At 53.1% G+C, this 26,791-nt stretch overlaps 1 protein-coding gene across 2 annotated transcripts in view; it reads left to right on the top strand.

Annotated features, from left to right (window-relative positions):
- Positions 1-26,791, top strand: part of MEGF6 (multiple EGF like domains 6) — a 75,400-nt gene that overhangs the window by 39,090 nt on the left and 9,519 nt on the right. Inside the window, exons 1-16 of one of the 2 annotated variants that reach the window (XM_032131678.1) lie at positions 337-584; positions 6,634-6,756; positions 13,102-13,227; positions 14,030-14,152; positions 14,735-14,857; positions 16,453-16,590; positions 17,164-17,286; positions 18,071-18,193; positions 18,926-19,093; positions 19,317-19,448; positions 19,546-19,674; positions 21,080-21,208; positions 21,318-21,452; positions 22,669-22,803; positions 25,183-25,308; positions 26,274-26,405. In XM_032131678.1, coding sequence (XP_031987569.1) covers positions 443-584; positions 6,634-6,756; positions 13,102-13,227; positions 14,030-14,152; positions 14,735-14,857; positions 16,453-16,590; positions 17,164-17,286; positions 18,071-18,193; positions 18,926-19,093; positions 19,317-19,448; positions 19,546-19,674; positions 21,080-21,208; positions 21,318-21,452; positions 22,669-22,803; positions 25,183-25,308; positions 26,274-26,405 — 2,107 coding nt within the window. In that variant the 5' untranslated portion in view covers positions 337-442. Of the gene's footprint in view, positions 1-336; positions 585-6,633; positions 6,757-13,101; positions 13,228-14,029; positions 14,153-14,734; positions 14,858-16,452; positions 16,591-17,163; positions 17,287-18,070; positions 18,194-18,925; positions 19,094-19,316; positions 19,449-19,545; positions 19,675-21,079; positions 21,209-21,317; positions 21,453-22,668; positions 22,804-25,182; positions 25,309-26,273; positions 26,406-26,791 lie in introns of those variants that run through there. The other variant, XM_032131677.1, reaches the window with a different exon arrangement.

The raw sequence follows: 26,791 nt of genomic DNA, 5'->3' as shown, positions 1-26,791 counted from the left end.
CGCCGGGAGAGCTCCTGCCCGTGCCGGGGGGGTCCGGGGCGCTCCCGGGCCCGGCGATACCTGCGGGGGGCGGAGCGGGACCGCCCCCACGGCTGAGCCGCTCCGCACCGCCCCGCGCATCCCTCCGCTCCGTCCCGCTGCGCCCGCCTTGTGTCGGCGCCCCGTCCCTGCCGGGTCCCGCTCCGTCCCTCTCCATCCCTGCCCCGTCCCGTTCTGTCCCCACTCCATCCCTGCCCTGTTCCGCTCCGTCCCCGCTCCGTCCCCGCTCCATCCCCGCTCCGTCCTACTCCGTCCCCGCTCCGTCCCCGCTCCATCCCTGCTCCATCCCCGCTCCGTCCTACTCCATCCCCGCTCCGTCCTGCTCCATCCCTGCTCCATCGCTGCTCCATCGCTGCTCCATCCCCGCTCCATCCCCGCTCCGTCCCCGCTCCGTGCCGCGGTCATGGGCCGGCCCTGGGTGCTGCTGTGGTGCCTGGGCTGCCTGGGCGGCATCCCGGGCTCCTCCGGCGAGCACTACCGCTACCTGTGGAGGAGCTGCTACCCCTGCTACCTGGGGAGAGCGGGGTACCCCGACCTGCGGCCAGGTACGTGGGGGACCAGGTGGGAAGGTCCCTTCAGACCCGAACTCTTGTCGGATTCTGTGTAGCCGGGCTGGGGCTTCCTGCCGGGCTCTGCCTCGAGGGGTTTGTCCCCGGATCCCCCAGGTGCCGGGTGAAAATTCCAAGCTGGTGGCCACCCAAGTGACAGGCTGGTGACCTGGCTATATATCTGCCTGTGCTTTGTATGATTATATTTATTTTTACTATATTATTATTATTATTATTATTATTATTATTATGTGCATTTCTTACTCTGAAAAGTCAGTTCTGGCAGATGGAGGAGAGAGAGAAGCAGGAGTTTCTTCACATATGTTGCTGTCCAGCTGGGTTAAAGATAGCTCCTGTGCCACATTCCTTAAAAAGCCAAATGCTTGCGTTTCGCCAGGGTATGTAGATTTGTTTTTTCCTCAGCTCCAAGGGATCACGCCCCAGTCCAGGGCAAAAAGTGAAATTTGATACCGTTTTGTCCTGAAAAAGTTGTGCCTTTCTCTCTCTGTGAGGCTGCGGGTTTGTCGGGGCTGTGTGGATGTTGCTCAGCACATTCTCACACAGGACAGGGCTCGGTGTTACTTGGGGTTGGATTTTGTGCGAGGGGAATCCTCTGGCAGCAGCAGCCAGAGCCGGGAGCTGGGCACGGCTGGGGGATGCAGGCAGAGGAGCCGTGTCAGGGCTCACTTCCCTGCGCTGGGACGTTCAGCCTCAGTGTCTTTTGGAAGCCAATTCCCAGCCTGCCGCAGCGTGGGAAGCTTGGCCAGACTCGCCGTGGAGCAGGTGGAGGGGATGGAATCCTCCGTGCTCCCATTGCACGTGGCTTACGTGGGGTGGGAGATGTGGACACGGAGCCAGGTGTGAGTTCTGCCAGTGCACACCACCCCTTCCCTCTCTGTGTGCTCGGCTGCCTCCACGGCAGGAAAAGTTCGTGGAGATTTAGGGAATAATAGAGAATATGTGAAGGTCACTAAAGAGTTGGGAAGCTTGGGTGTAATGTAGACATCAAGGAATGCATTATCTCATCATGAGATAATGCTAATAAATAAATGCCCCGAGCAGTCGGTTATAAAGTGATACCAGAATAGCTGTGAGATGTGCCAGACCTTCAGAAAAGGGGCGAGTCGCTACTTTGTTATTTATAGATCAGATGTTTGTCTCAAGCTCAGATCGTGGTTGCTGTCTCCATCCAACTGTGTTGGCTCAAAGCAACTCTTCAAGGCAAGCTCCCGAGATCCAGCTTTGCGCTGGATCCTACCTTCCCTCCCTTAACACGGAATTTATCGGATCCTGATCCTGACTCTGCTTCTTGCAGCTCCATGGACAGGTAGCTCTGTGCATGTGTGGCTTCATCCTTGGTGTGAGGTATCTCTGAGGCTGCACAGCCGAGGGGTTTTCTCAGGTTCACCCATCTTGCAGCTCATCCTAAGTAGGTATCACTGTGGGTTTGGTTAATTTGGTTAATTTGGTTAATTTTTCCTTCACTGCTTGAGCTTCTCTTTGACAGGTAAGAGAAGTCCTCTTGGTGTACTTTTAGAGTCCCAGATATTCTCTTGGAGTGATTTTTAGGGTCTGTGTGGTGTTTTCCATGCAGCTCCTGTCTGCCCAGCTGGCACACACGTCCCCACAGCCGCCACAGCACAAGGCTCTGCTGTGTGCGCGTCACCGGCAGCTTCGTGTGTGACGGGAGAGTGAGGAGGTGCTTTGTGCAGTAATGGTGGGGGTTTCACTGAGGCCTGGAGTGCCTTGATGTGCCTCGTGAGTACAGCCAGGGCTCTGCTGGGTCCCGGTGTTGCTGCAATGGCCCGTGGCAGCGCCGGGTGTTGTGTCCTTACATAGCCGCCCTTACAGGGGGAGCTTTGTGCTCTGCTGGGGACTCGCAATCCGTCATGCCAGTGACGTGGACCTGGTGCTGTGATATCCTCCCTGTGAACCTCTAAAGCAGCCAGAAAGCAGCAGAGCTGTTGTTTGATCATTTTCCATTAGCTCCTTCAACAGCGACCCTCATTTCCATCCGGGGGTTCCGTTCCCAGGTCTGTGTCTGGGAATCCCTTGGCCTCCACAGCACAGCACAGGAATATCTTCCACTCAGAGTGACAGCCTGCCCAGGGAACAGGGTGAAACAGTGATGAAAGAAGGTTGGAAATGGTGAGAACAGCAGCAAGTCCAGAGCAAGTCCAGGTGCTTGTTGCTGCGTGCATCTCTGCTCGGTGCTGAGTAATTCCTAATTACAGCCCCATCCCGAGGCAGACAGAGGAGCACAAGTGGGAGCTGGGTGACTCTCCCAGCCCCAGTGCTCGGGGGCAGGAAAAGGTGAGCTGAGGACAAAGCCAGGGACTGAGGCAAAGCAGCTCCTGATGGATTTTCACTCCCTCAGGTTGTTGTGAAGCCGATGCATCCATTCCTGAGGTGCCTTTGGGATCTGCTGCTGAGAATGGCACAGGTGGCGTGGGAAAGCTATGGGCATCTCCCACCTGGAGAATGGCCCCAAGGAATGCTGGCCCCAATAACTCCCTGCAGCTCATTAAGTGCTTTTAGGGCTTTCTCCAATGCCTAGTTTAGGACGAGATGAAAGCCGAGGGTGTGGAGGTGCTCTGACCGCCCCAAATGGCCTTTTACTTCCCTCCAGTGAATCACTCACATTCCCAACCGTCCTTCCTCAGCCTCGAGGAGGAAAAAACTTCCAGGGTAGCAGAGAGGAAGCATCGTGCCCTCCTCTCCCATGGCCTCCTTGCACTGTTGGACCTTGCCATGGCTGTTTTGCCTGCACACAGGGAGTGTGGAATAGCAGGGCATCCGAATTCCCCAGGTTATCCATGTTGGGACTGTGTGACACATGCAAGGGATGAAGTAATGCAGACTTTTTTTTGTTCTAATCCATGTCCATAGTGTGGGATGGCTGTGCTGCCCTGCCCAGCAGCTGTTGGGTCCTCTCTGTCCAGTCTCTACTTGAAATTGCTGAATTATCTTCAGCAAACTGGTACTGGAAAGATAAAGTCACTAAATCCCACCCATGCTCATCTTGATGGATTTTAATTAACCTTTTCCCCGCAGCCCTGCTCTGTAATCCAGGCTAATTGCTGCAGGGATGAAAGCCTGGCACTGCTGCTCGGCCAGACAGAGCGAACCTCCGCAGTGTTCCTCCTGCCTGTGCTTCCAGCTGGGATCCATCGCCTCCTCCTCAGCCCTGCAAGGAGATAAACTGCCTCCGTACCAAATATTTAATACTTTGCAGAGCTGCTGTTGTGACTTACATGTAGCTCTTGTTGGAGATAAATCAGTATTCCCTCTGGAAGGACCTGTGTGTGTTCAGAGCCAGAGCCATCACCTCACTGCATCCCCATTTTTTTGGTTTTGTGTTCACCTTCCCTGTGTTTGATTGCAGCATTACCTGTGTTAGTCCAAGGAGGTGTCTGAGGTTCCAGGGATTGTTCCTGCTCAGGGAAGAGGCTGGGGTGGGCCCTCCTTGCAGAAGGCATGAACTCCAGTTTCCCTCCACAGCAGGGGTGTTTCCCTCTGCAGTGATCCAAGCCCCACTCCCCAGCCCTTGCTGAGTTGGGCTCCTGCCTCAGTGGGCTTTGCCTGGTACCCACTGCCCACGGAGCAGGCAGCCCGTGGGCTTGGCAAACTCTGTCCTGGCACGGCTCTGGCTTCCTCAGAGTCAGCTGAAGAGAAGCCTTCATGCTTCTCATTTTCTCTCCTTTGGTATATTAATTTCAACCAGATTTTGTCAGCTCTCCAGGAGGAAAATAACTCCGCCGTGCCACGAACCGCAGCTCGCGCGGTGTCACGTAGGGCTCTGGCTCCTGCTGCCAGGACCTGCACCAGGGGCAACGTGACCCTTCACAGAGCTGCTCCTCCTGGCCCTGGGAGCAGCTCCAGCTGCTTCCCAGTCCATATTCCTGGCTGACTCACTCGCTCGTGAGCCTTGGGCACGCCTGGAGATGCCACCGCCGCCGGGGTTGGCTGGTGGATCTGCCCTCTCGCTGCCCCTGGGGACAGTTTTGTTTTGGTCACACCAAAACAATGCGGGGTATGTCCCAAAATCTCCCTGGTACTGCAGAGGAGATCAGCGAGGCTCCAGGAGGGACACTGGGACGTGGTGGTTACGTGGGAGTGGTGGCGGGGAAGGAGATGGGTGATTCTGCGGCCACGGCGCGAGGAAGGACTGGCTGCTGTCCCAGGCCGGGAGGGAGTTGGGATGGGGACAGCCCTCTGGAAGCACATAGATTTAGAGGGTGAAAAGTACAAAGGGGGAAGAGGAGACACGGAGAGAGGAGATGTAAAATTACTGAGTATGAGTAATGGGGTGAAAGTAAGAAGTTTACTCAACACATCACTAACTTTCTTGGACAGTAAATTCTCTATGGTTTCAGATTAGAGTTGAAGGGAAGCAGTGGAATAGTCATTTAAATTCAGACCAAAAAACTTTATTATGCTACATAAAACCTTCCCAAACCCCAGTTTTCCTGTTCTTGAGTTGAATAGAGCCAGTTCTGTGTATTAATAGCTAATCCTGCCCACAGAGATGAGTAGGGAGTGCCTCAGGGGCTCCAGGGCTCTGCAGCATCCCAAGTGTGTGCAGAGGAAAATGATTTAATCAGAATTAGGTTGCTTTGACCAGCATCTCAGACTCATGCCGTGGCATTTTTCCCCTCAAAAAGCCACTTTGGCTTTGGCTCACTCTTCAGAGAGCATCATTCAAAGCTTATGTTTCACCTCAAAAATCTACTCATTTTCCTTTCTTTCAGTATTAAGTGTCTTGGAAAAAACAGGGAGGAAATACAAAAACCTCCTAAAAGACTCAGCCCACTGAATAAAGCAAAGGGCTGGCATTACAGAAATGAGCATTTTTTCTGGCTTGATGGAGACCACAGCTCCAGTGGGGAGCTCTGCAGGAGGAGCCCAGCATGGCCAGTGCAGCAGGACCCCCCAAAACAAGGTTGGGGCTTCCCTGGGAATCACTGGGACAGGAAGGGTTTTTGTGATCTCTAAGCTTTAGGTTTTAATGCTTTAAGCCTTGCTAAGGAAAGTGCTTTGAGAACACAGTAACTTTGTGTTGTTATCACTGTGCAGCTCAGAAACACCGACTCAGACAGGCGTCACCTTTCCCGCTTCGCTTCCCGTTCCATCCCTGACCTGGACCGTTCCCTGCTGCTGGCTGATTTTCTTGGCAATTAATCCAATTAACGTAAAATTTGGCTCAGCCAGGGTGGTGTTGCTCCTTTTTTGTGCCCTTTGTGTGCCCGGTGGGTGAAGCAGAGCTCGGTTGGGGCTGGGCAGGTTCCTGCACCTCTGGCGTGCGAGGACACGGCCGGGTCCCCGCCCTGCCGTGATTCACTCAGGAAATGTTTCTTTATCTTCTCAGTAACACTCGTGGATGGGACCGAGATGGGAACTCAGCTCGGCTCAGGGCCGTCCTGGCTGGGAGGGGCTTGGGTGAGCTGGAGGTGCAGAAAGTGCAAAGAGAAACACGAAGAGACCCAAAGCTGCTGAAGTTTTTCTCTCCGTGGGGAAGGGAATGGCTGGTTGGGCGCTTTGCTGTTTGTGTGGGTGCTCTGATCCTCTCCAGTCTGAAAGGTTGTGTAGGTGCACACCTGGGCACACCTATGCACACACACAGACGGCAGGAATTAAGGAACTGTGCAACTCTACCCATATTTCTGATTATGGCACAGGAAAAAATCTGCCCCAGAAACTTGGGATTTCCTTTGACGAGCAAGAAAGTGTAAAATATGAATGACTCCATTATCTTGGGGTCAATGGGAAAAGTGACCCTGGTGAGGTGACCAGATGGGTGGGTTGCACTGAGTGACAATAAGATGCCTTTTTTTTCTTTCAGTTCTTGTTCACTGATTGCAGGTGTCCCCCTGGCATTTCATAAATAGCTTGGCTGACCAAACATACCAAAATGGCCAATCTTGTTCCCTTTGCATTCATTCCTCACATCCGGACTCGGGCATCAGAGGATAAATATTCCTGAGCTCAGACACCCTCCTGCCCACTCCCCTGAGGTTTATTCCACTCTTCCCTTGTTTTCTTGCAGATGTTGATGAGTGCCAGGTCCACAACGGGGGCTGCCAGCACCGCTGTGTGAACACCCTGGGCTCCTACTACTGCGAGTGCCGGCCCGGCTTCCGCCTGCACACGGACGGCAGGACCTGCCTCGGTAAGGCTCCCTTGGAAATTCCTTGGGAATCTCTCCTTCTTCACAGCCCTTTTCCTACCAGAAAATCCATGGCAGCGTACAGAAAACCTTGACTTCCTCACTCCCACCCATCCTGTGTGGCTGGAGTATGAAATGATGCTGATGGGTTGTGTGTTCCTTTGTGTCCCTGTGTCTCCCCTCATGGTTTTTGTCCCTGGGTTCAAAACATTTGCTGTTCTTCCACGTGGTCACGTACGACTGGGGCTGCTTTGCTGTCCCTGAGTTTATTCTGGTTCAGGAGAAGTAACTCCCAAGTGCTTTGGTGCCTCTGCTTTTGATTCAGGATGTATCAGATAGGGCAGTCTCAGAACAGATACACAAATAAAATGATGAGAAATTTAAACATAAATAAAATGATGAGAAATTTCAACATAAATAAAAGGAAGAGAAATTTCAAGTCAGGCTTCATTTTGAGCTCAGTATTTCCCCAGCCCATGCTGTGGGCAACAGGTGTGACAGACAAATGACAATAAATGTGGCTGTGTGTGGAACTGTGGCCATGATAACCCCAAAAACTTCTCTGGGATGCTGGTCATGCATCCTCTCGGATGGTGCTGGTCCAGACATCACCATCCAGGCACCAGCTTTGCCTTGCAGCTGATTTTGGGGCCAATTCCTTGAAATGTTGTTGTCTGCCTGCCCCATACTGGAGGCTCGGAGTGGAACTTGGAGTTTGCCTCCAGCATCTGTGGCTGTTTTAATTAAACCACTTCTCCCTCACAGCTTTGTTTGACACACTTTTCCATTATTTGAGAGATATTTTCATGCAAGTGGAAAGAATTCCTGGCCCATGGTGTTTGCAGAGAGCATTTGCTGGGTTTTCTCGGAACACAGTCATGCTCCAGAGTCTGCAGTGCGAGCCTGCGTGTTCCAGTTGGGAATGGTGATGGGAGCAGGAAAAATCCATCCAGGGAAGCTGTGCCCACCGTGCCCAGCTCTGCACTGACGCACATCTGGCCACAGCTGCCTCCAGTACATAATGACACCCAAACAAGAGCAGTGAGGTGCAGGATCCCCATATTTCGCTGGAAAAATCCAGAAGGAGAAGGATGGCAAATAAGGGACAAAGCCAACTCTCAGAGCCCGCTGCTCCAGCTCTGAACTCCAGCACTCGTGTCGGGGTGACGTGCTGCTGCTGCTCACATGTAAGTGTGCTGTGGTCTGTCATCTCCTAATTGTCTCTGGAATATGTTGCTCCTTTCTTGTGGCGTGCAGCGATCCTGCTGCCGCCTCCGGAATAGAACATGGGACAGACGGAGAGCAGGAGCTGTCGGCAGCGCCAGCCCCAGAAGGTGGAACAGTTTTCAGGGAAAGCATAAAATGGATTGCTACAGGGAGGAATCTCTTCTTTAAGGGGAGTTTCCATCGTTTTCTTTCGCTCTCCAGGCTTCCCTGCTGGTGTAGCTGAGCATTCCTGCAGGATCCAGGCAGGCAGGGCTGCCCGTGCCCAGTGCTGCAAACCTGCTTTGCATTAAACCTGTGAGCAAGTATTTGCTGTAATGTGCAGTGCTGGAATTCATCTGCCAAAAGTGAGGGGGCTCTGTTCATGAAATCTGATCCACAGGAGTGAGTGGGGCAGTTTCTGAAGCTCTGGCGAGAGGAGCCTGCAGGATCTTTAGTGAGTTCCAGAGGGACCCAGAGCCCCCAGGAAAGCAAAGAAAAGCAGGGCAAATAAAAACCTCTCACTGCATAATTATCTAATAATGTTTCTAAAATATCAACAGTTCAGGACCTAAAATGGGGCTTTCTCACTTCAGGACTGGTGGCTTTTGCTCTTTACACATTTGTGCCTGTCCATGAGTATATGTCACACCTTCACAGGGCTCCGTACTAATCCTTTAAATTTGTGGAGGGGTGGAACATCTTTTCCTTGTAAAAGCTCAGAACAGAGCACAGGCTCAGAGGTGATTCCTCTGCTGGTGTTTGTGGCTGCCCTGTTGTAACCCATGGACACCAGGCTGCCTTGTGGTCCATTCCCAGGGATTAGGGGCAATCAATCAAAGCTGTTTCTCTCTTCAAGTTGGGATGTCCTCTCATTTTCTGGAGAGATTCTGTGCTGTTAACACACAAAGCATTGCCACTAAATTTAGGGAATAGGCCAGGAATGAAGGGAACTGGAGACAGAGAGCACCCATCCATCCCTGCATGCATCCATCCTTGTCCTTCTGCTCAGGGAGGTCTCTGCTCCACACTGGGACAAGCACAAATTTGAGCTGTAGGAAGCTCCTGGCAGCCCCAGCAAGAGTATTCTGGAGACAGAAAGAGCCCTTTGCAGTGAAGTCTCTAGTTAAGGGCTGTCAAATCACGGATCTAATTCTTTAAATGCTTTCTGCTCCCCACAAAACCCACAAAGGCTCCGATGATGGACTGGCAGCGCTGAGCTGGAGCTGCAGAATTCCCCCGCAACGCACTGGTGTGGCTGAGGCAGCTTTTCCAGAGTGAGCTGGTACCTGGGGTGTGACTCAGGAGAGCACAAAACCAGCCTGGAACCACCTTCCTGTGTCCAGCTCCCAGCCCTGCTGGTGCTCTGCAGCTCCGTTGTGCAGGATCCTTTTGTTGTGTCTTTGTTCAAATCGCTGCTGAAGAGAGGGAGAGAAGGAGCAGCTGCTTCCATTGCAAGTGAAACAGAACAAAGAGAGACCTTGGGCGTCCTGAAATCACCTCTTTCTTTATCAGAACCACATGGGCAGGAGGCAGGAAGTTGACATCTCCAGGTCCTTCTCCACTGTTTCAGCCGAGGGATGCAGGCCAGGCCGAGGCGAAGGGGTTTAATGGGAGCCAATTGCTTTTGTTGGCCCGCGGAGCAGAGAGATGGTCTGGATTAACACACAACATGTTTCTGGAAGTTGTCTGAGGTTAGGATAAATCAGTTTGGGATTACATGATGGATCCCTGTTTATACTAGGAGAACTTTGAATGAAGAAATCTCAGCTATAGGGGTGATATAATGAACGGAAGGGCTGTGCCAGGAGGTTTGTGTGGGCTTGAACTGTGTGTGCAGGGAGTCAGCGACCACGTGTGCTTGCTGGGGCTTTTCATTTTGCAGACAACTCACACGTTTTAGGGAATTTGACCTTTACTTCGCCCAGTCACACATTTTTCAGCCTTTTCTTAGAATCGATGGGGTTTGCGTGATGCTGCAGAAGGAACATCCTGCTCAGTTCTGGTTACAGCTGCTCACAGTCACTCTCGGGGTATCAACTCGCTGCTTCTGGTGGCAAATCTCTTGGATCTGGAGGAAAGGTGAGAGAGAGGAGGGAGGAGAAGTTGGAAGGACAGCTGCAGGGTGCAGAGACCAGGTACTAAATCAACTCCTGTGTTAGGCTGCTGCTGCACAGATCCACTTCCTGTGTGCAGTCAGCAGCAAAAACCTCCTTTCCATCCCTCCCTATCCTTTTCCCAGGCCTGAGAGGGTCAGAATCTGGGAGCAGCATCTTCCAGCAGCACTGCACTCCCCTCAGACTGCGGGGCTGGAAGGAACGTCCCTCTCGCAGACACTGAAATATCATCTGTGGAAAATCTGTCTGAGCTGTAATTACAAAAATCTGTGTGATGTACAGGATGACACTGGGCTTGGCAGCCTTGTCACAGAAATGTTGAGCTCGGCAGAGCATCTGGGAATGGAAATATTTTTAGAGTGGTTCTGTAAACAGAATAAAACCCCGAGCAGTAATTAAGGCCAGCAGCGAGGTCTGCTGGCTGTGACTCTGCGAGGAGCCAGCTAAGGAGACCCAGCCTCACACGGGTCCTCTCTCCTGAAATCTTGCGTGGAAGAACCCAGACTTTCGGTTTTTTCAGTTGTCTTGTAGGAGTTTGCAAGGAGGCCGTTGTTTAGACTTTGAATTCATCTGAATAGCTGCATCCTGGGAGGTTATTTTAGACATAAGATGCATTGGCCTGTTCCATGTTGGCCCAGTGCTTTTCCCAGATGAAGGAATGTTTTGGCAGGCATCGGCATTGTTTTACTTTTTTTCTTTTTTTCGTTTTTTTTTTTTAAAAAAAAGCTCTCCAGCAAGCACGTTATTTATGGCTATTTTTGAATATATGTTACTAAACATTTTAATATATTGGAATATTTTTAAATGACCACCCATCTCTGCTAGAGCTTGAGTAGGGGAACTCTGACCCAGAGCTTTTCAGGAACGTTGAGTATTTCTGTTGTTTCCTTCCAAATGGATTAAAGGAAACAATGCCAGCACAACTAACATAAACCTCGAGTTCTTGCTCCAGCCCTATGTTTTGTATGGCAAAATCTCGACCCTGTCAAGCTGCTTTTATTCCCCCAAACGTTGTTTAGTTAATTAGAGGCATAAAACGAGAAGTTGAGTTATTTTAACATTTGGAATGAGGATGAGCCACAGCTCTGAGTTAAAGCACATTTTTTTGCAGGGGAATGGTGTGCAGAAAAAATTAAAAAATATATATATTTTCCCTTTATTTTCATCTTGAGCCAAACATTTGTTTTCACCAATGTACAAGAGCAAGGACCCAACTTGGGATTCAGAGGAGTGTTACAAGCAGAGACTTCTACTGGCAGCTGCTTTCCAGGCTCTCCTGCTTCCAAAGCCCCGGAGGTTGTGGAGGGCACTGTGACCACCTGAGGGATCAGCCTGGGGAGAGATGGTTTTCATTAGAGATATATTTAGCTTTCTTATAAGATTCCTCAGAGCCAGCACGTTAGTTTATTCCAGAGTTTGAAAAATAGGCCAGAAACGTGTGAGACCACAGCTCATCATTCTGCTCCGCTTATGGGAGCCAGGGCTGGGGTTGCATCCTGGACCGGGGCCGGCTTGAGCCACGTTCCACCAACCCAGTGGGTTGTGACACTTTGGTGGCTCCTAAGAGCCAGAACAGGGTTTAAAGGCCATTTTCCCACTTCTCATATGGGACACCTCTCTTTGGAGAAGCTCGGTGCATAAGGAGTGGGTGGGTTAACTCAGGAGACATCCAGTGCTCCAGGAGGGGACTTTGATCACTTTGGAGGCATGTCACTATCCCACAACGGCTTCTCTGGTGGAGACCATGAATCCAGCTCCACAAAGTCCTTCCATGCTTTTTTTCCTAGCTCATGTTCCTCCTGGATCCAAGGTCAATGGTCCTGGAGAGCTGCAGTAAAAACACGGCGTCAGACGCATTCCCCTGGCTGCTCACAAGGTGCTCACATCCCAGTTAAACATCCTGCCCCTCTGCTGGTCCTGCAGAGACATCCCAGATTACAGGAGGAGGAGGAGGAGGCTGTTGCCAGGCTGATTAATGATAGCAGGCTTGTGAGGAGTACATGTGCTGGGTCACAGGGTCTGTTTTGTGCCGTAGCCCAGGCAAAACCTTCTGTTTTCTGCCTCTTTGGAATCCGCTGGGCTCCTTGCGCAAGGCCACACAGAAACTCTGCGGCACGGCCAGCAACTCCAGTTTGGAAGCTCCATTCCCAGTTGTGCCTGCGCTGAGGATGAAATCAGAGCTCCTGCTGCTGTATCTTCGTGTGCTCTATCTGGGTGACGCTGCTGGTCACGGCATCAGGGACCCCACGTGCTCAGGTTCCACACAGAAATCTGCTCAGAGCCCTGAGCTGGGGGTTGTTACACCTGGTCCAGGTATGGACACACAGGATGCATCTTAGACCGTTTTTCTCTGAGTGTTCCCAGAACTGGCAGTACCTGCTGGGCCTCACCCTGTGTGATCGGTCACTTTGGCACATCACAGAGCCAGAAATTCAGTTTTCCACATCACTTTGTTACAGGAAAACCTGAATGTGCCTGAGCACAACTCTCTGAGCGGGAATGCCTTGAACCAGCTGTGGCACTGCACGTGCAGGGACTGTCCTGGAACAAAAGGATGGGAATTTCGGCAGCAGCTCAGAAGGCTGGCTGCTGACAAGGCGCCCTTCGGAGAGGGTGGATGCCTGGCAGGAAACCTGCTTCCCTCCCATGTAGTGCTGGACAGGACCTAACCCAGCTCCCCATGTCCTGGAATCACCTTCAGGGAGCGTGCTGGAACCTCTTATGGTGGAAAAGAAGAGTTTTAAGTTCCTACTCAATACTCTTGAGCTGATCCTGCCTTGAAAGAGCAGGGTGCCCACCTGGCACGGTGGCGGGTGGCCTCTCCTGCACTGCCCACAGGCTTTTGCGGTAACATCTTCCACTGAACACCCTCCTTGCTCATGAAGTTGGCCATGAACTTGTCACTGGATGTGCTCCAGTCTTAAATTCTCACGAGCTTTAAGTGTGTGCACTCTGCCCTGGTCCTGTGCAAGAAGCTCATCCAGGTGCCATCCTTTTGTGACAAATCTCGTGTCCCTTTGCCTCGCAGCTCTGAACTCGTGTGCCCTGAACAACGGTGGCTGTGAGCACGACTGCGTGCAGGTGACGCTGGCCCAGCACCGCTGCCAGTGCCGGCACAACCACCAGCTGCACGAGGATGGCAAACGCTGCGTCCGTGAGTCTCTGGGGGGCTGGGGAGCCACAGCTTCCAGCTGGGAGCTGCGGGATGGGGATGCTCAGACGTCCGACAGATCAGACTGGGGGATTTCCAGTAAAAACTCTGTGTGTTTTGTTGTCATGGACATATCCTGCGGCTTATTCCAAGGGATGGGAAGAGCTGGAGGAGCGTAGCCAACAAAAATGAAATGGTATGAAGGCACAGGCTGCTGTGAGAGTGGAGGGACAGCAGAGTGTGGCAGTGGGGTGGGATCCTCTCCCTCTCTGGCTGAACTGCTCCTGGCTCAGGAGGGGGAGAAGCTGAAGGGGACAGAACACAAGGGTTTTCTCATTCATAGCAGTTGGCATTCAAGAGGCAGGAAGGAAGGAAGTCCTGAGCTGTGAAGTTGCTAAGGCCAAAGGAACAACTGGGATATTACAAATGCAGCAGTCAGTGGGGTTTGGAGCATCTGTCCCGGTCCTGGAGCAGGTCAGAGATTGGCAAAGCTCTGGGTAGGAGCACTCGGGGAAAATTGCCAGCACTTGCTCAGTAATTCCTCTGCAGAGGGATGTGCCCGTGCCAAACTTCCGCTGGAGGGGTTTTACCCAGCTTAGTTCTGGCCCTTTGCAGGATCTGACACCGTGCAAATCCTCCTGAACGGACGGAGCAGTGAACGGAGCAGCAGCGGGGATTTTCTGCCTGGTGCAGAGCAGGCTCTCACAGACTGCAGGCTTTCCTGCTGCTCCGTGCTCTGTCTCCCACAGTGCCACAGGAGGCAGGATCTGTGTGGAATGACCCGGGCTCTCTGCTCTGCCTGCAGTGAGGAACCCGTGCGCTGACAGGAATGGGGGCTGCATGCACCGCTGCCACAGCCACCGCGGCCGCGCCCGCTGCGACTGCCACCCCGGCTACCAGCTGGCCTCCGACGGCAAGGCCTGCGAAGGTGAGTGCCCTGCAGAGCTCCGCTGGAGGGAAATCCCTGTGTCTCATGGATGAGGGAGTGCTCAGTGTGAGCAGGACGGAGGGATGCACACGCCTTCCCATGGATGGCTCAGCTGGTGTCTGTGCAAGAGCCCTGCTCGAGCAGTCTGTAACAACAGACAGCTGCTCTGGGGGAGGTTTAGGCTGCACATTGGGGAGAAGTTCTTCCAGAAAGGGTGGTCAGGCATTGGAATGGGCTGCCCAGGGAGGTGGTGGAGTCCCTGTGCCTGGAGGTAGCACTCAGTGCCATGGTCTGGTGACAAGGTAGTTTTAGGTCATAGATTGGACTTGATGATCTCAAAGGTCTTTTCCAGCCTAATCGATTCTGTGATCCTGTAAACACCCCACTTTCATGTGATCCAATCTCCTGGGAAGATTTACAGCAATGCCAAACTTCTAACTCTGTGTCTTTGTTGGTCTGGACCTGAATGAAGAGTTCAGGGTCCAAGAAACCAGTGCAAAACTCAAATATCATAACAACAGTCCCTTTGGAAGGATGTTTAAGGCTCAGCCTGCTTATCTTACGGCTTTCTCCCTCTCCCAGATGTGAACGAGTGCCTGACGGGGCTGGCCATGTGTGCCCACCAGTGCCTCAACACCCGGGGCTCCTTCAAGTGCACCTGTAACCCGGGCTACGAGCTGGGGGCGGATGGCAAGCGCTGCTACCGTGAGTACTGAGGTCTCAGCCCTGCCCAGCAGGACAGGGCACATGTGGGCTGCTGCAGGCACGTGTTTGTCACTGCCCTTTGGGAATTGCCAGGGCCAAGCCACGGCAATCTCTGCTGAAGGATTTCACAAGCGGTTTTGGGGCTGTTTAGTCCCCCACCAAGATAAAAATCTTGGTCTGGTCTTTAAAGTCACCACGAAGCTACTTTAGCTGGTTTAGGCAATTAATTTGGAGCCATTTGGCCTCAAACAAGCCAAGTTCTGCTCTTGGGGACTCGGTTGGACAAGCTCAGTCAGCTGCAGATGTGTCACTGAAGGAGGAATTGAGCCAGTGAAGGGATCACATCTGCTCCCATCAAGGAAAGAAATAAACTCTGTGATGCAAGAGTGAGCCGGACTGTGCTCCCAGCTTTGTGCAGCTGGTGCCCCCCAGCAGGGCCAGGCTGAATCAGAGCCACCAGCCCCTCACAGATGCCAGCCACCGTGGCAATCCCAGTGGTGGCAGCTGGTGTTGCTGGGAGCTGCGAGGGTCCCCGGGTGCAGCTGCTGGAGCTTGCCAGGGGTATGAGGGCAAAGCTTTACAGGCCATAAATGGGTCTTGAAAGGCATCAAACAGAGCAATGCAGAGCATCAGGCTGATGATGTGAGGTTTAAGAGCCAAAGCATGTACACAACTTCCTTCTTAGGGACACAGCCAATCTCACACCATAACCATTGACGTTGCCCTGGCGTCACCAGAGCAGCCTTTCCACATGAAAGGTGTTTCTCCCTGCCCTTCCTAGCATGTTTCTTTTAAGCAAAACCCTGTTTGTGCTGCTTTAATAAGAAAAGGGAAGAGAGGGATGACAATCATGTTGTGAAATGTGGAATAAAGTCTTCCACTGCGGCACAGCTTTTGTTTTTGACAAGCACAGATCCACTGGGAAGCATCAAGCTCTCTTTCTTTCATCCTCCTTGGGTCTGAATGCATGAAAAACTCAGTGTTCTTGAAGGCAGAAATTGTTTTCCTGAGGTTCAGAACTGAGTCAAAGCTCCATGAAACAAGTTCCTTTTAGTTTAAGAAAGCTTAATTAACTAGACAAGTTTACAGAAACCTTGCCAAGCTCGGGTGATCTATGGCTGCAATTGATGTTTGTGCCGACCACTTTTGACATGTCAGGAACTAACGATTCTTGCTGCAGGCATCTGGATGTTTCCCTACTTAGCTGTGTTCTGCTGCTCCCATTTCTCCCTGGCACCAGAACAGCTCTGCTCGGAGGCTGAGCCAACTTTTGGTTGGCAGCACACGCTGCTGCTTGGCAGGAGTGGGAGCGGTTTCATCCGCAGCCTGTTCATCCCAGAGATTGTCCAGAGCCTGCTCCACGACTCCATCCCTAAGAGGTTGTGTGAGATCCAGAGGTTTCTTTTTATACCCCGCTTCCCCACCCAGCAGCAGCCTCTGTGCTGAGCTATTTCCATCCTTTCCCACTGCAGATCCCCCTCCTCAGCAGGGATGCAGTGCCAGGAGCTGGCGGGGGCACGGCACCGAGGGCAGGCAGGGGCCAGCGGTGTGTGCAGATGTGTCCCACGGGATCCTAACCAGGCTGCCTTTTCCAGGGATAGAGATGGAGATTGTGAACAGCTGTGAAGCCAACAATGGGGGCTGCTCCCACATGTGCCACCACACCAGCTCTGGCCCAGTCTGCACCTGTAACTTCGGCTTTCGGCTGGAAGAGGATCAGAAGTCGTGCACTGGTAAGGAACAGGAAAAGGCCAGACCTTGATTTCCAAGCACATCCCAGGTATTGGTGAGGATCCCTCTTGGGATCTTAGGTCAGGATCCCTCTTGGCTGCTGTGTATGTGCACTACAAACAGGCTAAGGAGGATAGAAGCCAATGGAAAGTGAGAGCAGATGAAATATTGTTCTGCTCAAAGACATCCCCAAACCTCCCCTCAAGATATACTTGGACAGCAATTATGACTCGAACAGCAATTATTACTTCCAAACTAATTAGCTTTTCCCTGCTGAAACTGCCCTAAGCAGGAGTCAGTCAGCTGGAATCACCCTGCTTGTAAGGACACGAAACCGGTAACCACAGCCTCCAACCGGGAATCACAATGAGCTTCCCTCAAGGACTCAGGATTCCTCCCTCCATGGGGAGGATGATCTGCTAACACAAAGCTCCCTGACTTCAGGAGGAACTCAAGAATCCTGGCTCAGCATTTGGCAGCAGATCAGTAGAAGCTCACCAGAGCTAGTCAGGGAGCAGTTCAACAGTTCCTGTCACCACTCCGCAGTGCATTAACACCCTTTGTTTCTCATTTAGATATCAACGAGTGTGACGCTGGTTCTCACTGTTGTCAGCAAGACTGTTACAATTACCCTGGGGGCTACGAGTGCTCCTGCCATGCCGGCTACAGGCTCGGCACGGACGGCTGCGGCTGTGACGGTCAGTGCAAACACCATCACGCTGGGCTGCAGGCAGAGCCAGGGACACGCAGGGTCCCTCTGCTTCTAATCTGCCTGTGTTCACTCTCCTCAGTTTGTTCAGTGTGGGGCAGCTCAGTTCTAACCCCTACACCAAGCCCAGCACAACTGGAGAGGGACAATGGGATTTTTGAACACGTCAAGTTCAGATCAGGATGACTCAGAGTGAGCTGGCCCAGGCCTGACCCCATTAATTCACAAAAACCATTTGATGTTCAACCTCAGAGGCCAACACTGCCCATCACTTTCACCCAAGGGATAAAGACAAATAACAGTGTCTGTAGAAAACAGCCAAGACGGTGACTTAGTGAAGCTTTTAATTAGGAGAACAAGAAATTGTCCTACCTGGTTGCGAACAGCCAAGCATTTCTTCCATTTTCTCCCAGCTCCTACCAGTTTTCCTGCCAGCCTTCTGATGAGTCACCTTCCCAACAGAAAGAATGTGGGGAAAAATCCCCCTAATAATTGTTCTCACTTCTAAAGCTCTCAACATTTCCCAGGGGAAGGAGCCAAACACACCCACCTGTTCTTACACAATTGATGATGGATGGGAACTGAAGCCCAGCACATTTCATGTTGAAACCCAGGCATCCCTAATCCCTAAGGTGGTTTAACTCCATTTTTAGAGTTGATGGCTCCACATATTTAGCAGAGAGGATGCCACCAGCCCATTACTGCTGCATGGCCAGGCACGGCCGGGCCCCTGTCCCTGCTCCTGTCCCACTGGAGTGTCCCATGTTTTGTAGATGTGGATGAGTGCTCTGCAAACAACGGGGGATGTGAACACACGTGCCAGAACCAGCCAGGGTCATTCCAGTGTGGCTGTGACATTGGGCACAAGCTGGACGAAGACAGAAGGAGCTGCATCTGTAAGTGCCTCGTCCGAGCTGCCTCAGGCTGGGCAGTGGGTCCATCCTCTGCCTCCTGTCCGAGCCAGGACCACACAGACTGGAGTTCCTTAGCCCTGAACCTCTCATTTTCCAGCTCCTTCACAGCACCTGAGCAGTGGCAGTGCCTCACCCCAGCCCTGGAAAGCTTTCCCAGACAGGACCAGTCCTGTTTCAGCCTCATTCACAACACTGTCCAAAGAAGTGCAGAGAGTTCTGGCACAGCTACACCTCCAGCAGCTACACAGCCAGCAGTGAGGGCTCCACGTTAAAGATCCAGAGCCCCTGCCACAGTTGCCAGCCTCTACAGCTTTTCCTTATAAGAAATAACAAATTAGTCATTTGCAGCAGTACAGAGATCTGGAGGTCACGTAGCTGACCTGGGCCCACTCTAGCCAAAAAATCCCTGAACGAACAACTTGGAAAAGCTTTAGAGGTGACAAAACACGGTGAGATCAGTGAGAGAACAGAACACAAAGGGGTCTGGAGGATCTCCAGCCATAGAGTGACCAATCTCTCTCTGCAGAATCGAAGAGATTTCTGTATCTTCATTTATTTTGTTATCAACACTGGGAACAACAAAATAAAAAATGAAGGTGGGCAAACTTGAGACCCACAGAGAGTGCTGGTTTCCCTTTGCTGTTGCAGAGGTCTTGCCCCACTGTTAATCTCTCAGAGACCTTGTCTCCTTTCCCTTTCTGTCCCTCCCCCCAGCCATAGAGGACACGGTGGAGGCTCTGGATGGCCGGCGCCCCGTCATCCGCCCCATCCCTCACGTCGCCATCCTGCGAGATGAATTCACCCAGCTCTTCAACGACGACTACGAGGAAGAGGAGGAAGAGATGGAAGCACGAGGGGAGCACACGCTGTCAGAGAAATTCGGTGGGCATTTTGCAGCAGCGCTCAGTGCCATGCTTTGCTTGGAACCCTTCAGGAATAATGATTCCTGCTGGGTTCATTTGTTTGGTGAACGCACAGGACCTGTCGAGCACTTTTCTGTGTCTAGCTCTGCTGCAGCCTCAGCAGGGGCGTTTCTCTGCCCAAAGTGCCCAGGATGCTGCAGCAGTCTCAGTGAGGTTCTCACCCACAGTGCCTCTCATTGCAGTCTGCCTGGAGCACACGTTTGGCCCCGACTGCAGCCTGACCTGTGACGACTGCCAGAACGGAGCCACCTGCAACGCCGAGGGCAGCGGCTGCCACTGCCTGGCCGGCTGGACTGGCGTGCTCTGCAACCAGAGTGAGTGGCAGCTCTGTCCCCTGCTCTGGGGTGCACAGGGGATGCAGCCCTGCGAGGCTGTGGCTGGGCTGAGCCTCATCTCCCTCTCCCTCCCCAGCTTGCCCGGCCGGCACCTTCGGCAGCAACTGCAGCCAGAGCTGCCGGTGCCAGAACGGTGGCATCTGTGACCCTGCCACCGGCGCCTGCCGCTGCCCGCCCGGCGTGGCCGGAGAGCTCTGCCAGGACGGTGAGTCCAGTGTCCCCTCACCTGCTCCGTGATGCTGGGGGCCATCCCCATCCTCCCCCTTCCTGGTGTCAATGTCTTAGCAGAGGTTTGCCATCACTGGGTAAGTGGCTGCTCTGGCCATCGCCAGCGCCGCTCTCAGATGTCCCACATGTGCTTCTCTGAAGCCTGGAAGTGTTTCCCATGGGATTCCCTAAACTCATCCCTTTGTAGCTCTTCACTGACAGCATCTTTAAAGCCTCTTGTTGAACCATCCACCATCTGATTCCTCTGACCACTGAGTCTTGTGTGGAAAAAAGCCATTTTAAAAAGAAAAAGGTGTGGTAAGAAGGACTCTTTCCCCACAAAACAATGCTCCAGGGGTTCTGCCTTGTCTTTGCACTCAGAGACCTTTGCAGTCCCTGTCCAGTGCTCAGCCATGACTAGGGGCAGAGATCTCTATTTCATGGGACATTCAGTGACAGACACAGGAAAGAATGTCAAACCCACAATTTCCATGGTAAATTTCCATGGAAACCATGGAGGTATTTTCACCCAAAGCATTGGAAAGCTGTGACAGCAGTAGTTACCTGAAGTACCCAAAGGAGGTGTTCACTGCTGGTGGTGCTCACTTCTTGCTCCCAAAGGGTTAAAATCTGGGGGACATAATCTGAAAACCAGAAAGAGGGAGACAATCGGAGATTCAGACAAAAGGACTTCAGTCACATGTTGGGAGCATATGGGAGCTATTACTGAAGGAGGAGAGCGAAGCAGAATGCAAATGAACATAAGAGATACCCCGACCTCTTCTTTCTGTAGGAAGGAGGTGATTGAGGGGGACAGAGAGAAAACAGGAAGGTAAAATTAAAATAAACAATGCAGAATTGCTCTGTTATCCCAGGGTGGCATTTCCTCTGCTCCTCTGGTCGTAGGGACAAGGCCTGTGCTGCTGGGCAGCTGCTGGCCAGAGCACTCTGCTGGCACAGCCTGTCTGCCACGTGCTTCCATGATGATCTTTAGCCATAATAGAGAAAAACCAATAATTTTACTCACTTAATAGTGCAAATACCCCTGTGGCTTTTCAACAGGAGCAGCTTTGTGGGTTGCTTTCTCACAGAGGACAGCCTTGAGAGCCCTGTGGGTGGGTTATTTCTGTCCCAACCAGTGCAGCTGCTGGTCACAGTGAGTGCAGAGCTGATGGGTGTCCTGGAGCACCACGGCGAGTGGCAGCAAGTGACATCCCTTGTGACACTGCACAGCTGATTTGGAGCTGGTGCAGGGAATCTGATCACTGCCACCCTGGCTGCATCCCTTCCCTCGGTGCATCCCTGGCCTCACACAGCTCTGGTTCCGCTGTGCTTCTCTGCTGCTGTTAAAATGACCTGCTGAAACTGGCTCATCTTCCCAGGAAACCTCTCTCTGTCACTAGGGTGCCCTAAGGGATTTTTCGGGAAGCACTGCAGGAAAAAGTGCAACTGTGCCAACCGGGGTCACTGCCATCGGATTTATGGTGCCTGTCTGTGCGATCCCGGCTTGTACGGCCGGTTCTGCCACCTGGGTAAGCTGGTCCTCATGCCTGCTGTTCCCCTTGGATCCCAGCCTTTCTGGGAAGGAGGTTTCTGCCCCTCACCCGGGGTCGCTGACCAGCTTTTCCCCTCTGCCTGCAGCGTGCCCCAAGTGGGCGTTCGGGGCCGGCTGCTCGGAGGAGTGCCAGTGCATGCAGCGCAACTCGCGGGACTGCGACGCCAGGGACGGCTCCTGCCGCTGCAAACCCGGCTACCGCGGCCAGCGCTGCGAGCACAGTGAGTGAGGCACAGAGTCACACAGCCACACAGTCAGCTGGGTTGGAAAGGACCTTTGAGGTCATCGAGCCCAGCCTGTGACCCAACACCACCTTGTCAACTGGACCATGGCACTGAGAGTCACATCCAGGCTCTCATCAAACACCTCCAGGGACAGGGACTCCACCACCTCCCTGGGCAGCCCATTCCAATGCCCAGTCACCCTTTGTGAAGAGCTTCTTCCTAATGTCCAGCCTAAACCTCCCCTGGTACAGCTTAAGGCTGTGTCTTGTCCTGTCGCTGTGTCCTGGGAGCAGAGCCCGACCCCCAGCTGGCTGTCCCCCCCTGTCAGGGAGTTGTACAGAGTGATGAGGGCTCCCCTGAGCCTCCCTCCTTCCAGGCTCAACAGCCCCAGCTCCTTCAGCTGGCTCCTCACAGCACTTGTGTTCCAGACCCCTCACCAGCCTTGTTGCCCTTCTCTGGACACACTCCAGCCCCTCAACATCCTTCCTAAACTGGGGGACCCAGAATCGAACACAGCACTCAAGGTGCAGCCTCAACAGTGCCCATTACAGGGGGAGAATGACTTCCCTGGTCCTGCTGGCCACACTATTCCTGATACATGTGCCACTGGCCTTCTTGGCCATGTGGGCACAGCCAGCTCATGTCCAGCTGCTGTCCATCAGTGCCCCCAGGTCCCTTTCTGCCTGGCCGCTGTCCAGCCGCTCTGTCCCCAGCCTGTAGTGCTGCAGGGGTTGTGGCCAAAATGCAGGACCCAACATTTGGTCTTGTTAAACCTCAAATCCCTGGATTTGTTCCATCCATCCATCCATCCATACATCCATCCATACATCCATACAGCCTGTCCAGGTCCCTCTGCAGAGCCCTCCCACCCTCCAGCAGATCCGCACTCGCTCCCACCTTGGTGTCACCTGGTGTCATTCTGTTCCCACGAAGCACCCCCAGAGCATCCCCCTTTCTTGTCCCGTGGCCTCTTTTCCCCACATTAATTTTCTGGGAGGGGGAAAGCTCTGCTCGCTTTCCACCCTCCCAGGCTGCCTCACCTCTTGTTCACTCAGGAGCACGCCCTGCTCACCCTCAGCCACGTTCAGTGCTCAGCAGGAGCTGTGTGGTGGGTGGTGGAGCTCAGGAGGGTGCTCAGCACCTGGGGCTGGGCTCTGCCAGGGGCGAGGAGTAATTTCAGAGCTTCTTTCTCTCTAATTATGGTTGTTCACAGGCTGTGACCCTGGATACCACGGGGATGGCTGCAAGAAGAAGTGTAGCTGCTCGCCAGGAGTGCCCTGTGACCCTGTCACCGGGGAGTGTCACAAGGAGTGTCCCCCAGGCTACCACGGGGAGCACTGCGACCAAGGTAACGCAGGGCCGTGCAGGGCAGCTCTGTGTGGGCTGGAAACTCAGCAATCCTCACACTTCTGCTTCACCAAACGACACAAAAGCACTTCCTGAATCCCCTGAGAGCCCCAGGCCACTGCAGGTGATCTGATGGGTGGCCAGTAGAGGCTTTGGGGGACACAGGAGCTGCCACCCACAGGTCTCTGTGAGACGCTGCCGCCTCCTTAAAGTGGGAGAGAGAATTGCTCATATAAAATGAGCCTGATTCAGAAGAGGAGAACAAGGTTTCACTTCACCCTGCCACCCGACATGTCTGTGTTGGTAGATGGAGGTGATTGGGATCTAATTATCTTTCCCTGGCCTTGATGTCTTTTCCCTTCCAGGCAATCCCTGCCCAGCTCAACAATATCACATTTTCTGCTCCATTCTCTATTCCATATTGAAATTCTACTTCATCTGCAAGGGCAAAAGAGTATTTTACATTTAATTTATATTAGAATTCAAACTTCTGCCTCTGTGTGAACCTCCTAGAGCAGTTTTGTGCTCTTCCCATGATGTTGGGAGTCGGTGGGGCGGTGACTGAACTGCCCAGCTCTGTGTATGTCTAACTGTGTCCAACTCTCAGGCTCTGAGAGTGCAGTTTTCAAGATCCTGGGGGCAGTTGGTGTGTCAGAGAGCTTCACTTTGGTCAGACAAAGGTGCTTTGAGAGAACCTAAAGGCAGTGAGTCACTGGCACGAGGTGAGGATTACAAAATATGAACACAGCGCTTGGAAAAGAAGAAGTTCTGCCAACTGCAGAGCTGAGTGGAGACTGAAAATCAACCTACTCCTGCTCTTGTGAGGCTGGAGCCTCCTGAACCGCCTTCAGCTGGTTGGATCCTACAGAAAATGCGAAAAAGCTGGACACTTGAGTCCACACTGGAAGACAGACTGCAGCAGTAGAAGACACTGCATGGAGAGGTTGGAAGTGGCCACATCTGGATTTGGATTGGAGCATCCCGGGAGTTTCTGCACTAACTGATGTTCAGCCATGCACTGCTTCACCCCAGCCCAGAAGTTACAACCCTCAGCCTCATTAATCTGCCAGCACAGGGTCATGGTGCAGAGCCCCATCTCTGACAGGACTTGGTCGCAACAGGAGCTGCAGACAGCAGCAAAAAATCCCAGTGCAAGTGCTACCATAGTGCTGGCAGGAGAGATGGGAGCAGCTCCTGCAGGGCTGTGCCCCCTGGCAGGGTCTGACAGCCCCAAGCCCCCCGTGGTGGGATGCTGTGGCCCCTGGAGCCCCTGGAGCCTCATCAGGCTGGGTGCTCCCGCTCGGGATATTTTTAAAAAGGGTAAGAAAGGAGCTGAAGGCTGTAGGGGGGAGTCACAGGAAATAACACAAATATTTGTATAGAAATAGTAGGCTCTTGGCTGTTGTTCGGGTCTGGAAATTATTAAAGGGTGAAGACAAACATCTGCCATCAATTAGCAAAGAGGAGGAATAACAAAAACTCCACTGTGTCACTGGAAATGGAGGCGCTGCGTTTCCCCCGTGGTTTGTCAGTGCCGGCGTGTTCGCCTCTGCTGAAGCTTCACAGAGCTTTGGCTCTGGTGAGCGTGGAGCTCTTGTGGGGGACTCAGAGAGGATTTAAGGATCTTTGGGTCTGGGGGCCTCAGTCTGCATGGCACCAGCTAAATTGTGGCATGGGGTACAAAGATCAAACCGAGCTGCTATGGGCAGAACCACGCTGGCATCCAGAGCAGAGGGAAGGAAAAGCAATCATTCCTCCTCTGGATGAAGATGCTCTTTCTTTCCTGCTTTCCATCTGTGTCCATCTGTGCAAACCTGGCTGATTCTTAAAATCCTGGTGCTCAGATCCTGGAGGCATTCAGCCAGGGAGATAAAAACCCTCACAGCGTCTTGGGAAAGCCAAGGGGTGGTTTAGTGTGGGGCTGTGACCCCAGTGCTCTGCACCCCAGCCCACAGAGAGCAGGGTGGCTTGGGCACAATCTTTATCCAAACACTGGAGACCAGTTTGGCCTCAGCTTTTGGGGATGTGAGTGGTCACTCAACATGAAGAAATTCTTGTTGGAAGGACACACAACAAGAGAGAAGTGACGGACAGACTGACCACAGTGGTGGTGGCAATGCTGGAGGTGACCAGCGTGGCCCACGGAGTGGTCACGCCCAGGCTCACAGAACCATTAAGGTTGGAAAAGAGCTTCAAGACCATCAAGCCCAACCTCTGAGCAAACACCACCATGCCCACTAAGCCAGGAGCACAGGTGGGAACCTCTCACAGCTGACTGTTCCCCACAGACCCAGAGGCTCCTTCGGGCTGCAGGGCTGGGCTGGTAAAATGCCCATGGGCACCTTGAGGGGGAAGTTCTGACTCTGCTGTTCTCCCACAGAGTGCCCTGAGGGGACATTTGGGGCAGGCTGTCGGCATCCCTGTGCCTGTGGAGGAGCATCCTGTGACCGGAGCACGGGGCAGTGCCACTGCCCACCCGGCCGGATGGGACACGACTGCGCCCAAGGTGAGCACGGGCAGCAGAGCGAACACATTGAGAGAGGGATTTAGGTACAGAGGGAGGGAGTCAGGTGTAGAGCCGTTAACTTTTCTTTTGCTGAAATGCAGTTTAAAAACACCCAGTGCAATTAGAATCATCTTAGTGGAAAATTAGAAAAAATTGCAGCTTTTGATGGCGAGTCCTAAACAACAGCCCTGCTCTGCTGTCGAGGCTGAGGGAAGCACAAGCAAGCACACACGATGAAAAAGATGAAGAGATGTTTTCGGTTGTTGCAGTCCTTAACGTAGGAGAGGAAACTTTCTTTACCCGTGCATGTTTTTAATTGCCTTCACCAGATTACTCTTGAACTGCTGGAAAACTAGAGAGTCCGAAATGAAAAGCTTTTGCATGATTCTGCAGAATTGCAGCAGCTGGAAGGTGTTAGTCACATAGAGATGTCCCTCTCCTAAGAGTTTGGCTGAGCAACGAAACTACGTGTGCACAGTGCTTACCGTACATTTCAAGCTGCCTTTTTTCCAGGCCCTGGAGCAGTTGGACCAGTTGGAGAAGGATTCTTGCCCTAGTTTTAGCAGTTCTTAGCCTTTTGCTCCTCCTTTGCGACTCACAGCGGGTCCTGGAGCAGTGACTGATGTGCTGTCTGTGGTGTGACAGCAGCTGCGGAGTCCCTGTGCCAGCAGCACCATTTCCCACTGAGGAGCCCTTGGAGCTCCCTGCAAGTGGATGCAAATCCAAAATTGGCATGAAAACCCTGGAGCGAGCTCAGAATAGCGCTGACAGAGGGCTCGCACGCTGCTTGTGGAACAGGCACGGCCGTGCTGTGCTTGCTGGTGGCCACGTGCTGCGAACAAAAGTCCACGTCTTGCATGAGCACAGCAATGACGGCGAGAGGGAGCCCAAAAGGGCAGACATTTCCCTCTGCCACCTGGGCTCTGATCCCGGTGCTGTGTGTTCTCTGTCTGCTCACGCTCCAGCTTGCCCTGAGGGTCTCTGGGGACCGGGCTGCCAGGAGATCTGCCCCGACTGTGCCAACAACGCCAGCTGTGACCCTGCCACCGGAGCCTGTCTGTGCCCACCCGGCTACACCGGCCAGCGCTGCCAGGATGGTGAGTGTGGGCTGGGGTGGGTCCCTCAGCTGGAATGTCCATTTCCAGCTGGAATGGGGGGCGTTTCTGCTGACCTGGAGCATCCAGTGACCGACAGGCACTGCCACGCTCAGCAGGGCAGGCTGAGCACTGTGCACATCTCTGTTCCCTCATTCATTGGGGTGCAGGGTGGGGACTTCAAAGTCCCTCTAGTCCCCTCTCCACAGTGGTAACTTCTGCAGCAGCAGAAAGGGAGGCAAAATGCTGAGCCCCTCGTCCTGCTCAGCACCTGCACTCGGGGTGTCAGAGCTGTGGCAGTGCTCGTGGCTCAGCCGAAGCACCGCGGGATCCAGCGGCTCTGCTGAGGGCCGAGGTTCCAGCAGCCACCTGCGGTCCCTCCCTGTTTC

This window comes from Corvus moneduloides, chromosome 22 (genome assembly GCF_009650955.1).
Source record: "Corvus moneduloides isolate bCorMon1 chromosome 22, bCorMon1.pri, whole genome shotgun sequence".
NCBI lineage: Eukaryota > Metazoa > Chordata > Aves > Passeriformes > Corvidae > Corvus > Corvus moneduloides.
Note: the sequence above shows the minus strand (reverse complement) of the source record. Positions and strands in the feature narration are given on the sequence as shown.